General features: G+C 36.9%; 1 protein-coding gene across 6 annotated transcripts in view; it reads right to left on the bottom strand.

Annotated features, from left to right (window-relative positions):
- syne1a (spectrin repeat containing, nuclear envelope 1a) overlaps nucleotides 1–13,120 on the bottom strand; it is a 122,483-nt gene that overhangs the window by 5,599 nt on the left and 103,764 nt on the right. For all 6 annotated transcript variants that reach the window (XR_004660426.1, XR_004660427.1, XM_034900288.1 and 3 more), the window contains exons 132-143: nucleotides 10,471–10,633; nucleotides 9,551–9,738; nucleotides 9,016–9,166; nucleotides 8,159–8,341; nucleotides 7,732–7,869; nucleotides 7,241–7,432; nucleotides 6,433–6,751; nucleotides 5,551–5,619; nucleotides 4,962–5,095; nucleotides 4,711–4,837; nucleotides 4,406–4,617; nucleotides 3,585–3,791 (exon numbers count right to left, since the gene is read on the bottom strand). Coding sequence is in view for 4 of the 6 variants with exons in the window: in XM_034900288.1 (XP_034756179.1) it covers nucleotides 3,585–3,791; nucleotides 4,406–4,617; nucleotides 4,711–4,837; nucleotides 4,962–5,095; nucleotides 5,551–5,619; nucleotides 6,433–6,751; nucleotides 7,241–7,432; nucleotides 7,732–7,869; nucleotides 8,159–8,341; nucleotides 9,016–9,166; nucleotides 9,551–9,738; nucleotides 10,471–10,633 (2,083 nt within the window). In the remaining 2 variants the exon portion in view is untranslated. The remainder of the gene's footprint in view (nucleotides 1–3,584; nucleotides 3,792–4,405; nucleotides 4,618–4,710; nucleotides 4,838–4,961; nucleotides 5,096–5,550; nucleotides 5,620–6,432; nucleotides 6,752–7,240; nucleotides 7,433–7,731; nucleotides 7,870–8,158; nucleotides 8,342–9,015; nucleotides 9,167–9,550; nucleotides 9,739–10,470; nucleotides 10,634–13,120) is intronic.

Below are 13,120 nucleotides of genomic sequence, written 5' to 3'. Positions count from 1 at the left end.
TAGTATAGTATGTCATAAAAGTTCATGAAAAATTCATAGTGTATCATGTCAAAAAAAGTTATAAAAAGTAATAGAATAGAATGTCATAAAATAGATATGGTATATAGTATGCCATAAAAAGTCCTAGTATAGTACGCAGTAACAAAAGTCCTAGTATTTCATAAAAAGCCATAGGATAGTATGTCTTAAAAATGCCATAAAATGTTATAGTAGTTATATAAAGTCATAAAAGAGTTACAGTATAGGATGTCATAAAAAAGACATAGTCTTGAAAGTCAAAAACAAAAAAGGTAATAGTATAGTATGTCATGAAAAAGTCCTAGTATAGTATGTCATTAAAAAGTAATAAAAAAGGCAGTAAAGTATGTCATAAAAAAGTCATCGTATACTATGTCATTAATATCTATCTCATGTTATGTTGTATTTTTAATTGGATTGGATAAAGGTCATAAAAAAATCATAGTATAGTATGTTATAAAAATGTCATAAAAAATTCATACTGTAATATTTAAAAAAATAAAGCTAATAGTATAGTTTGTCATAAAAAAAGGTCATGGTATAGTAAGTCATAAAAAGTCTGAGTTTAGTCTGTCATAAAAAGTAATAAAAACGTCATGCTATAGTATGTCATTAAAAAGTCATAAAAATTCAGTATAGTATGTCAAAAACAAAAATGGTAATATATCATAAAAAAGTCATGCTATAGTATGTCATAAAAAAAGTCCTAGTATAGTATGTCATGTAAACTTTTAAAAAGTTACAGAGCGGCATGTCATAAAAAAGTCATAAAACGTCATAGTATAGTATGTCATAAAAAAGTCATAGTATAGTTAGTTATAAAAAAATCATAGTATAGTATGTTATAAAAAGTCATAACAAATTCATAGTGTAATACGTCAAAAAAGCAAATGTAATAGTATAGTTTGTCATAAAAAAGATCATAATATAGTTAATTCATTACACCATTATAGCAAAATTCATAGTCATAAGTCATAAAAAGTCATAGTATAGTATGTCACAAAAAGTAATTAAAAGGTCATGCTATAGTATGTCATAAAAAAGTCATGCTATAATATGTTATAAAAAAGTTATGCTATAGTATGTCATAAAAAAGTCATGCTATAGTATGTCATAAAAAAGTTGCAGTATAGCATGTCATATAAACTCAAAAAAGTTACAAAACGCCATGTCATAAAAAAAGTCATAAAACGTCATAGTATAGTATGTTATAAAAATGTCATAAAAAAATCATAGTGTAATATGTCAAAAAAACAAAGGTAATAGTCTAAGTTGTTATGAAAAACGTCTTGGTATAGTAAGTCAAAAAAGTCATAGTATAGTTATGTCATTATAAACGTTAAAGTATGATGTAAGTCATAGTCATAAGTCATAAAAAGTCATAGTATAGTATGTCATAAAAGTTAATAAAAAGGTAATGCTATAGTATGTCATCAAAAAGGTCAAAAAAATTCAGTATAATATGTCATAAACAAAAAATGGTAATATATCATAAAAAAGTCATGGTATACTTTGTCATTAATATCTATCTCATGTTATGTTTTATTTTTGTGTACAGCACTTTGGTTGTTTTAAAGCACTTAAAAATAAAGTTGCATTGAAGGTCATAAAAAAAATCATAGTATAGTATGTTATAAAAATGTCATGAAAAATTCATAGTGTAATATGTCAAAAAAACAAAGCTAATGGTATAGTTTGTCATAGAAAAGGTCATGGTATAGTAAGTCAAAAAAGTCATAGTATGTCATAAAAAGTCATAAAGTTACGCTATAGTATGTCATAAAAAAGTCATGCTATAGTATGTCATAAAAAAGTCATACAAATTCAGTATAGTATGTCAAAAACAAAAAAGGTAATATATCATAAAAAAGTCATGCTATAGTATATCATAAAAAAGTCATACAAATTCAGTATAGTATGTCAAAAACAAAAAAGGTAATATATCATAAAAAAAGTCATGCTATAGTATGTGATAAAAAAGTTGTAGTATAGTTTGTCAAATAAACTCAAAAAAGTTACAGAACGGCATGTCATAAAAAAGTAATAAAACGTCATAATATAGTGTGTCATATAGTATGATATAAGTCATAGTCATAAGTCATAAAAAGTCACAATAAAGTATGTCATAAAAATTCAGTAAAGTATGTCAAAAACAAAAAAGGTAAGATATCAAAAAAGTCATGTTATAGTATGTCATAAAAAAGTCGTAGCATAGTATTTCATATGAACTCAAAAAAGTTACAGAACGGCATGTCATTAAAAAGTCATAAAACGTCATAGTATAGTATGTCATTAAAAGTCCTAGTATAGTATGTTATAAATATGTCATAAAAGAATCATAGTGTAATATGTCAAAAAAACAAAGCTAATAGTATAGTTTGTCATTAAAAAGGTCATGCAATAGTAAGTCAAAAAAGTCATAGTATAGTTATGTCATTATAAACATTATAGTATGATATAAGTAATAGTCATAAGTCATAAAAAGTCATAAAAAAGTCATGCTATAGTATGTCATAAAAAAGTCATACAAATTCAGTATAGTATGTCAAAAACAAAAAAAGGTAATATATCATAAAAAAGTCATGCTAAAATATGTCATAAAAAAATCATAGTAGGCCTATAGAATGTTATAAAAATGTCATAAAAAAATCATAGTTTAATATGTCAAAAAAACTAACATAATAGTCTAGTTTTTCATAAAAAAGGTCATGGTAAAGTAAGTCAAAAAGTCATAGTTTAGTTATGTCATTATAAACATAGTATGATATAAGTCATAGTCATAAGTCATAAAAAGTCATGCTATAGTGTGTCATAAAAAGTCAGTATAGTATAGTATAGTAATATTATAAATGTAAATGGCCTGCATTTATATAGCCCTTTTCTAGTCTTAACACCTACTCAAAGCGTTTTTACATTGAACCATTCAACATTCACACACATTCCTACACCGTGGCCGAGGCTGCCCTACAAAATCAGATAAACCTTGTGACTGGCAGGCAACCGCTCTACCAATAGGCCACAGCCGCCCTATATTATAGTATGTCATAAAAACGTCATAGTATGTCATAAAAAAACTCGTAAAAAGTCATAGTATAGTCTGTCATAAAAAAGTCATAAAACGTCATAGTATAGGATGTTGAAAAAAAGTCATAAAAGTTGATAGTATGCCATAAAAGGTCATAAAAAATCATAGTATAGTATGTAAAAAAAAAGTCAGAAGTGTCAAAAAAAAGGTAATACTCTTAAAACAATTATAGTACAGTATGTTATTAAAATGGCATAGTATAGTATGTCACATAAAGTCATAAAAAAGTCATAGTATAACATAAAAAGTAATAGTATGTCACAAAATGTCATAAAAAGTCATAAAAAAGTGTGCCATAAAAATTAAACGTTTTGATGTTTGTGTACCACCTTTTAAAACGTGCTCTGCTGCAAAATTCTATATATATGAAGCACCTGACATACTGTACATACACAAGTTTATTTCTTAATACTATTTACAAAAGAAGTTGCAACAACCATGCTAAGGATGCCTATTACTTTTTATGTGTGTTCTGTCGTACCTGGCACTGCATCAGCGCCCTTTGTAGCTCTTCCCTCCAGTCCTCCACGGAGGTACTGAGCCAATCCCAGCACGCATTCATCTCTTTCAGCCTGTCCCTCAACTCCCACGCCTCCTCGGAGTCAGGCTCTGATTGGAGGAAGTCAGCACTGCTCAGATTGATGGACAAGACCTCTGACTTATGGGCATCCACCCCCTTCAGCAGCTCCTAAAGTGAAGAGTCAATTATTAAAGTGTCACTTATAATTACACTGAACCATGAACTGGGCCAGACTGTAGGTGGCTACGAGATAGAGGAAGCTGAGAGTACATGAGGTGCCAACAGACAAGCGTGCAGCATGATGAGTGAGTTTGATGTAAGCAATTAGGCTTCAGAGGCGTGTATTTATAGAATAGTGTTATTTTGCCTAATGCTTTACTCAGACTCAGTATTAAGGAGTGAGCGTGTGTGGAAAGGTGGGTGGTAGGTCAAATTTGTCAGCGTCCTGCATGTGAAGTAGGACATCATTTGCAAGGCCAGTGGGGTCAAATTAATGCAGACAAACTGTACTTCATATACAGGTCCTGAAAATATACTGTAGACACTAAAACAGATTAATGTACACAAGAAAAGCTGACAAAAACCGATGTTGCAAAATGGATGGTTCCAATTTCCACATGCAAGAAAACCAAAATGAGACCATGACAGCTTCCTAGAAATTAGATTACTCTGCTGCAATGAGATTTTGGTCGACAAATGAATCTACATTTTGTATAAAAAAAAAATTAAAAACTCTTGCTGCTCTGATACAGCAACTGAAAACAGACACACAGTAAACAAACCTTGAGTTTCTTGATTCTCTGCTGGATGGTGTGTATGTCGGTGCTGAGATCGAGCCCTCGCAGCTGATTGAGTTCAGCCTCAGACTGGGCCAACCAGGCCCTCATGGTCTGCAAGTCTGAGATCAGCTGCTGCCATTGTTGCAGGTCTTGCTTCTGCCTGTGCTTCTCACTCAGAGACTGAGCCTGGATCAACTCCCAGCGCTCGATCACACCTTGAGGGGAACAGGTCAGATCAGTTTAACTCACGCAGTATTTACAGGAGGAGGTCATCTATCAGGATATGTGTGTGTTTGTGTGTAACTGACCAGCACTCTGAGTGTCTGTGCTGGTGGGGTTGGTGAGTCCCGGCATGTCATCCTCGTCTTCTGCCAGCTCTCCCTCTGCTCTCTTCACTGCGTCTATACTGCCTCGACACTCTCCCATCAGACGCATCTGGAAGGAAGATGTTAGTGGAATTCATGTTTTGGCTTGAAATAAAAGTTTATAGGTTGATTCCATGTGCATGTCAGAACGTAATGTAAGACATCAAATGTCAATACAAATAAACAGGACTCACGTAGCCCATGTAGGTGGAGTCAATGTCGGGGCTGGAGCTGTTGGCGGTGGCCTCTCTCTGCTGGAGGTGGTATCGCCCTGCATCCAGAGCCTGATCCAACTGTCTGAGACTGGCCTCCAGCTGGTCCGGCTCACCTGCACAGAGGCCCACGACAGGGTCAAGAAAACTGGGAGGATAAAGCTTTCAATGACAAAGATTTAATTAGCATGCTGTTGGTGTAGACTGATGCTGTGATGGCATGCATTAGTCTGAAATGCAAAAGAAAGGCAAGACATGGCAGAAAAAAACCACAGAAATCAGGTTTTTAACATGTTAAAAACAATATCAGCTGTGAAGTAAATGACCAAAAAACAACAACACACAAGTAAGAATGCAATGGTTGAGATTAGGATTTAGTGATCTGGACGTCAGCATGCAATGATGTCATCTTTGCACTTTTAACATGCAAGGATGTTTCTGGATGGTGGGACATGCAGCCTAAAGGATGCCTCGTTGTGGTAGAAAAATTAAAAAAGCGTGTTATAGTTTATGGCATGTTCTCATTTTTCATGCGGTGGCATTCCTTGTCAGGGGGGCTGCTGTTTCCTACCAGAGGATGATTTCAATGTGTTCTCAGTCAGTGTTATATAGGCCTCTGGGCTTTCTGGGATAACTACATCTGGGAACAAAGACATACAACACATAAACTACTTATAATGTGGGCATGATTGAATGTGATATCTGGGCTAATCTGTAATTATTTGGCACTGATCGTTTAATTTTTTTGTGTTTCTTTTGTGTTTTAAATGTGTGCCATTGAGACTGTTAACTGGTGCCAGATCTAAAGAAATGAGTGGACCTCATTTGCATTGTTGTTGGTTGAGATTCCCCTTAATTTAAAAAGACACATAGGTGCCTTGTTTTTAAGACAGCTTTAACAGAAAAATGTTACAAAATAATACAATACAAACACTTTACATTACTGGGAATACGAGTGTGTGTAATAATGTATTGTTCTATAATTTATATTTTTCTAGTGGTAGACTGACTGTCATGTTGTTTTTGACATGATTCTTTTCCTTGACCATCTAGATTGAACTTTCAGAACACATCAATTAATCCCATGACTGATGTTGCCATATAACTAAAACTAAGTTCTTATTTTTTCAAACGGCTAGAACCGACCTAGAAAGGTTCCTAAAAAACTGTAATTTGCTTTCCTTTTTAAAGGAATTTCCCTGAAAGAGAGGCTCAGTTTAAAGCAAATAATATATTATTCATTTACCACTGGAAACTTGTATAACATAACAGATTCTTAAAACATTGTTGCTGTTTTCCTTATAATAAGTGTTATTTACAGTAGTTCTTTTCAAGAAACGTCTTACTTCAGACCTCTTTAAATTACAAAAACATCTTACGGCTACATCCACAAGCAATCAGCAAACATTAATTAAGTAAATCATCCATCGTACAGTAGTAAAGTTGTACCAACCTGACAGCACTGTGACAGCTGTCCTCAGATACTCATCCTCCTCCTCTTGCCCTCGGCTCCTATCACCATGGCCTCGTCCTCCAGGGCTGTCCAGACCTCTGCTCAGGTCGTAGTCGTGGTCCCACTCTAACGGGATGGAGTCCACGCTGGCAGGGGTGTCACGTCCTGAGCGGTCCGCCCTAATAATGGCGGTCGTACCCGAGGCTTGACGGCTTGATGCCCGGGGCAAAGAGGAGTCGCCCCACTGCAGCTCAGAGAGCTCGCCACCTTCCTCCATGTCCAGCTCTCTGTCTGAACAATCAAGGTCATCATCGGCCAGCTGAGAGAGAAGAACAGGAAACTGTTAGTAGAAGAAGGAAAGCAAGATGATAGGAGGAACAGCATAATGCAAGAATGAGAAAAAATGCAAAATAACACATAGAAAAATTGAGTGTCAGACACTGTAAAGGTTATAGAATTTCAAAATATGTGTAACTAAGAAGTGTGAGAGTGCAGTCAGTGAGGTACTGTGAGATGAGTGTGTGTGCCGCACTTAATGTTAACATGAAAATACAACATGAGTATGTGATCTGTTCCTTACCAGCTGTAAGCGTGAAACTATGTTGGACACGTTTTTACCATGTCATTGGTGGTAAAAGCTGTAGTGTACATTTTATAAGGTGTTTACAGATTCTCGCATATGGAGTGAACATATCTTTAGCAGAAAATCAGGCATAGTGAACATATCTTTAGCAGAAAATCAGGCATGGACGACATAGAGTATTTTTGTATGCTACCTAATGTGTGTTGTCTGTGTATCTTTACTCACAGGCAGTCGTGTGAGTTTCTTGTAGTATCTATCGACTCGTCCAAAGACCTCCTGGCAGTATCTCTGTAGCTCCTCCAGCTCTTCCTCAATGACGGCTGCATCCAGAGGTTCACTCTTCTCAATCAGAGCTTCACCTTGTCTGAACACCAGGTCAATTTTCCCTGTGTTCAGATAGATCTCCTGCTGAAATGCCTAAGAAATACAAACACACACACACACACAAATACACACAGAGCAGAATTCAAGGAACTGTATCTAAAAATAATTGTGAATATTATCATTATATATATACAATACAATCATTTAAAAAGTTTTTCAATTAATGATGTACCCAATAAAATGTTTAAATTACCAAAAATTACCATCAGTTTTGTCTAAATTAAAGTGAGGCCTCAAAAGAGACAAAAATCTTTGCATCTCAGTTGTGTTATGTTATGTTATGTATCATGTTGGCCTAATGCGTTATCTAAGAATGAATATTTCTGTCTTACCCTGAGCTGTTTTATCTTGGCCTGTACATCACACTCAGAGAAGTGCTCTATGTTGGTCAGCTGGAGGTCCATCTCCGTCAGCCACACCAGGATGCTGTCTCGTGCCGTCTCAAACTCCTCCCTCTGGCTGATGAAATGCTGAATGAATAGAGGGGGACATGTATGCTTTATTGTTTTTTCTTCATCTTTTTAAAAATAACTAGGTTGTTTCTCAATAAATTCAGGAAATTCATCAATTTATGAATGGATTGAAGTAGGAAAATGTTATTGGATATTGAATACGGACACATTTTATAAATACTGCTGGAGGCCAAATGAAAAAATGGAATATGCGTTTATTAAAACTAATTAAGAGTAAATTACCTGTAAACTGTACCTAACTCTTATAAACTTTAGTCGTTGAGCCAACAAACTAAGACTAAGTTACCTTGAGCCTGCGTAGGATGGAGGTCACTCTCTTCTGCAGGTTATCCCATCGCCTGTTCCCATCATGCACCATTTCCCTGAGTCGGCAGGAGGAGTCGGTGCGGTTCTCCCGGGCCAGGCGACGGTACTGTTTGTTGATGAGTTCCAGTTGGGTCAGGCACTCCTGCACCTGACGCTGGAAGGCCTGTGACAAAAATACAGACACACACAAATTAAAGCTCGTAATAGGACACACTTATTTTGAAAACACACATACAATATTGTATTTTTTATTAAAACATGTTTATGTGTATGCACAAAGAAAACAAAAATTTAACAACGACTAAAATGGCCCACATGATCTGTAAACACAGTGTTTCTGTTCTACAGTGAGGAAAACAAACAAAAACAAACTATAAGCAAAACAATGCTAATTAATAAGAGGTCAATACATGTTAAAGCTCAAAACCCTGACATATGCAAAGTTAATCTATATTTAACTTTCCAATCAGGCACAAACAGTGCAGATCCACAGGCCCGACAGTCAGCTAGCAGGAATGTGCACGTGCACAGTGATGGACTGCGGCAGCTGAGCAGACCAGTGCAGACGAGTTTAAGGAACATGAAACACTTTTTTTTGTTTCCTCTACCCTGCATTGAAAGTCTCTGTCTTGAAAGGAATTTTGCTTTCATGACAGGAAACTTTAAAAACATCAAAGCATGAACTTATAAAAAACATGTTTAAAACAAGACATGCATTCGGCTGTGTTCATTTTATTAAGTTTGCTACAAATACAGCTATGAATACATGTGAACACTGTGCAACTGCAGTTCAGTCATTTAATCCACATTCACATAATACAAGTTAAATGTACACACCTCAAACTTTTTAAGCTCTTCTTTAGCAACAGTATACAGAACTCCAGAGGAGTTAGGCAGAGCTGCGGTTCTTTCTGAGGTTTTCAGCCAATCCTCAAACCTGGAGAAATCCTCCAGAAACCTCTGCCACAACCGCCACGTCTCTTCAATCCTGCACAGAAAAAATGTTCAGTAATGTCATGGCTAGATTTTCTAAAATATAAAAATATGATTGTATGATTAGTAGTAGTACATTCACTAGAGTTCAGCATGCTGACTATCAGGATTTGGTTGGCATCAAGTGCATCTGTATATAAACATATATCCATATAACTATCTAACATATTGGATTGTTCATTTAGGACAGTAGGCCAAATCTTTTATATAAGCATCTCAATTATGTATGATTAAATGTAAAAGTACGACTTTGCTACCTCTTTAACCACACACCATAAAAGATAGCATTGGTTAACGATGTTTAAATATTATCACCAGCGGATGCATGTGAATGCAGCTACTGTATACACAAGACTGAATTTATCAAAGAGGCACTGACTTGAGCCTCCGCTCCATGGACATTGCACAGATGTTCCTCCAGCGTCTGTCCAGCCCTCTGGTGGCCTGCTGGATGGAGTCACACTCTGTCTCTGTGGAGCAGGCGTCACAGTCGTGGAGAAGGACTTCACACAGGTTCAACACTGATGCCACACCTGTGCTGTGTTTCTCTATGTCCCTCTGCAGCTCCTGTAAGTCAGTCATAATAAAAACTTAATGTTTGCAGTAGTAAAAATGTTGTATGTGTAGCAATTAGCATTCTCTAAATGTTGTTAAATGTAGCTTGATGTCTGCTGACCCGCCTTCCTGGCTTTGTTCCATGTGTCTTTTATGCCATAAATTAAATCTGAAATAGTATACAGAAGGAACACAATCCAACAGCTTAAGTACAGTAACTGCATGTGTTAGCTAACTCTGCTGCTGTGGCGAGGAAGGAGGTCAGTGGGGTGTTAGAATCCAGTTCACATTTAGAGCGGCATCTTGGCAGCCAGACACATTGTAGGTACTGACTCTAAGCTGGCTTTCAAACAAACAGCCAGATATGTATGCATTAGTCATGCTGTGATTTCCTCCTGTGATTCAGTGTCACTCATTTTCCACCAACTCAGTTTGAGTCATATTGTTCTGCTGCTATTTAGTATTTACAGAAAAGTACATATTTACATAGTGTGCTTGTTTTTGGTCTGTGAAGGTTCTTGCACATCTGAGTGTGCATATGTCTTGTAGTGTGTGTGCAAGACAGGATGTCATTACCGCATAATGGTCAAACGCTGCAAGCATTTTTTTCACTCTTACAGGGAATGTACATAATTTGGTTGAATGTGCTTAATTTTGTATAACACAAGGCCCTTTAAAATATCAATAAGCTGTTCAGCTTCTCATTTTTGTAATGCATGACTGTTTGTGTGTTGTCCTACTTGCCTGCTGCTGGTTGAGTTTCCTCTGAATCTCCAGGTCGTTGCAGGTTTCGTAGACGATGGGCCTGGACAACTCTGTCTCGATTTGAGCCAGCCAAGAACGCAAGCTGCTCATGTTTTTGTCTAACTGCTGAACCGCCACAAGGGTCTCCCTCAACTTCTTCACCCTGGTAGAGACACCAGAGTCAACACATGAGACAACTGTAAACACTAAGGAAGACATTGTGTTAATGGAGAAATTCCTTGACAGATTATTGAACAACTTTCTCAACAACAAACCAACAATAATGCAGAAAAGGACATTTTTCTTAATTCACTAGAAAAACCTACTGAACAATGCTTTGCATCTGATTGTAAATCTGAAGTAAGAACTGAAACAAAAACATTTCCAACAAAAAGCACTCTTTCATCTGCAGACATAAAACAACCAAGAATTAAATAGTACTATGTTCAGAGCAGAAGAGTAACATGAGTATTAGTTATGAGTATTATTTCAGATCTGCACATATGTTTTTGTTGGGAAGTGATGAATCCTTACTTGACCTAACAACAACTGGGAACCATTTTGGATCGGCAAACGCCTGACATTTCCAAACCCTTACTGCAATCAATGATATGTGAAACATGTTTAAATTAGCCAACATCCAGTCAGCTTAACGCCCAACTCTCCACCCAACAGAGCAATGCTACTCTCACTGTCTAACTAAAAGAACTTAAAAGAATAAATGTGTCGGCTATTAAATATGACAGAACAAAAAAACCATAGACCACAATCTAAAAACAAGAGACACATTAAGCACATCTACTCTACTATCACTACAGCTCTAATGTGTAGTGGCATTATGTGCTGCATAGTATCAGCTGCACACCACATCCTAAAAATTCTTAAATCTGCTACGAGGCATCTTACAATGTCACATACTGTAGAATACAGTAGTTTTACTCTTTACATTTTATGGTTAAATTTTGCATTGCATCACACATAATCCACTGCACACACCAGGTGTAGGCATTTGTTTAAACCTAGTGTATGAGGTTGCACAGCTTCACTGAGTCAGGTTAGTTAAATCGTCATTCATTGTCAATAAAACAATTATGCTACACTCACACTAACAGCGACAGCATGACTTCTGCTATTGTCTTATTGTAACCTCCACCCAATGCTGGAAACGCAGACTAGTTAAAACAACACTTCAGAAATTATTTTTACACACTAGTTCTGATAACATTATCTAACTAACATTCTTATATTGATGCTGTAGCAATCCACATAAATAATTCTAGAAGTTATTATTCTACATAGCAGGAGCTCTGCACATAGCAAAGTGCATGAGAAAAATCAGCTCCGCATGAGGAAAGAACATAAGGCTTTTTTGGTAGACTGCTGCTGTGTACAATGCAGTCTTCAAAAATAGTTTCAACATCAATTCTCAAGTTTGTCCTGCCTGTTGACATCGCAGTCACAGTCCGGTAGATCCTCACTCGGGCATCCAGCCATATTATCCGTCCCTAAATCCAAAACCATGGGGGTGCGGAATTCCCAAAGACAACGTCAGGAAGCCAAACGGTGTCAATCCAAACAGTCTTCTCTTTCGTTTGCGTGCTCCACATGAGACTCTCTCTAAACTCTGTCTGTGCAGAAGGGGAGGGTAAGGAGGTAGTGGCACAACTGTGACTTTTCAACTGTTGCTCTCCAAGGTTAAAAAAGGGGACCCCAAACAGACATGAGTGTATATGTATGTGCATGTGTGTGTGTGGGAGGGAGAGTGTGTGTGCCTGAGAGTGACAAGTGCTGCTGTTTCTAAAAAGAGACTTACAGTCAGAGGCATGTGCCGCAGAACGAGCCTGTGTCTGAGTATCATACACAATAAGTTCACACCAAAGGGACTATAAACTGTGAGTAAATCTCAATGGATGGTGCACAACCGGTAACGTTTTCCAGTAGAACATGTCTGCAGAAGAATAAGAGATCCTTGTTTCCTCATATAATGTAAAACTCCAGACACTGTTAATAAATTAATCCACAAAATCAAAATTCCAAAGAAAACCCAACGTTTTAAAATATTCTGCCCTCTGTTACAGCTAAAAACTGTCTCACCTGTTGGTTTTTAGTAAAGGACGGATATAAGAGACAAAGTGAGTGCAGCTGTCTGCATGGGATCAGGGACTGTTCTCCCCTTTCTGGCAACAGCCAGAAGACTGCCGGCAGGGCAAAAGGGGCAGCTGGTGTAGATAGAGTCAAAGTTTGGGTCAGGTCACTTTCCATTCAAAACATACAGAAAGAAGAGTTTATGTTTTCCACATTTTTCATCCTAATAAACACAAAAATGAGAAAGAATACTATGTCGCCAACTACTCTACACTCAGTTCAAAACTGGTAAGTGGAACCGTCCAGAATGCCAAAAAGTAGGTGATGACAAAAGGAGAGAGTTGAGGTGGGATGAAGAATGTGACCTCTCTCTGCTTGGTTTCCAGCTCCACTAAATGGAAGCCCAACAGCAAGGAACTCAGACAAATGCCTCAGAACAATGATTTCTCCATCATGTGTCCTGAAGGATACCATGGTAACAAACTGAGGTCAAGGCAGGCCTTCACTAATTAAACTCTTCTGTAATAAGAGGAGTAGTACAGCGGGGGGGGGGGGGGGGGGGGGG

Source organism: Etheostoma cragini, chromosome 18, assembly GCF_013103735.1.
Source record: "Etheostoma cragini isolate CJK2018 chromosome 18, CSU_Ecrag_1.0, whole genome shotgun sequence".
Classification (NCBI taxonomy): Eukaryota; Metazoa; Chordata; class Actinopteri; order Perciformes; family Percidae; genus Etheostoma; species Etheostoma cragini.
Note: the sequence above shows the minus strand (reverse complement) of the source record. Positions and strands in the feature narration are given on the sequence as shown.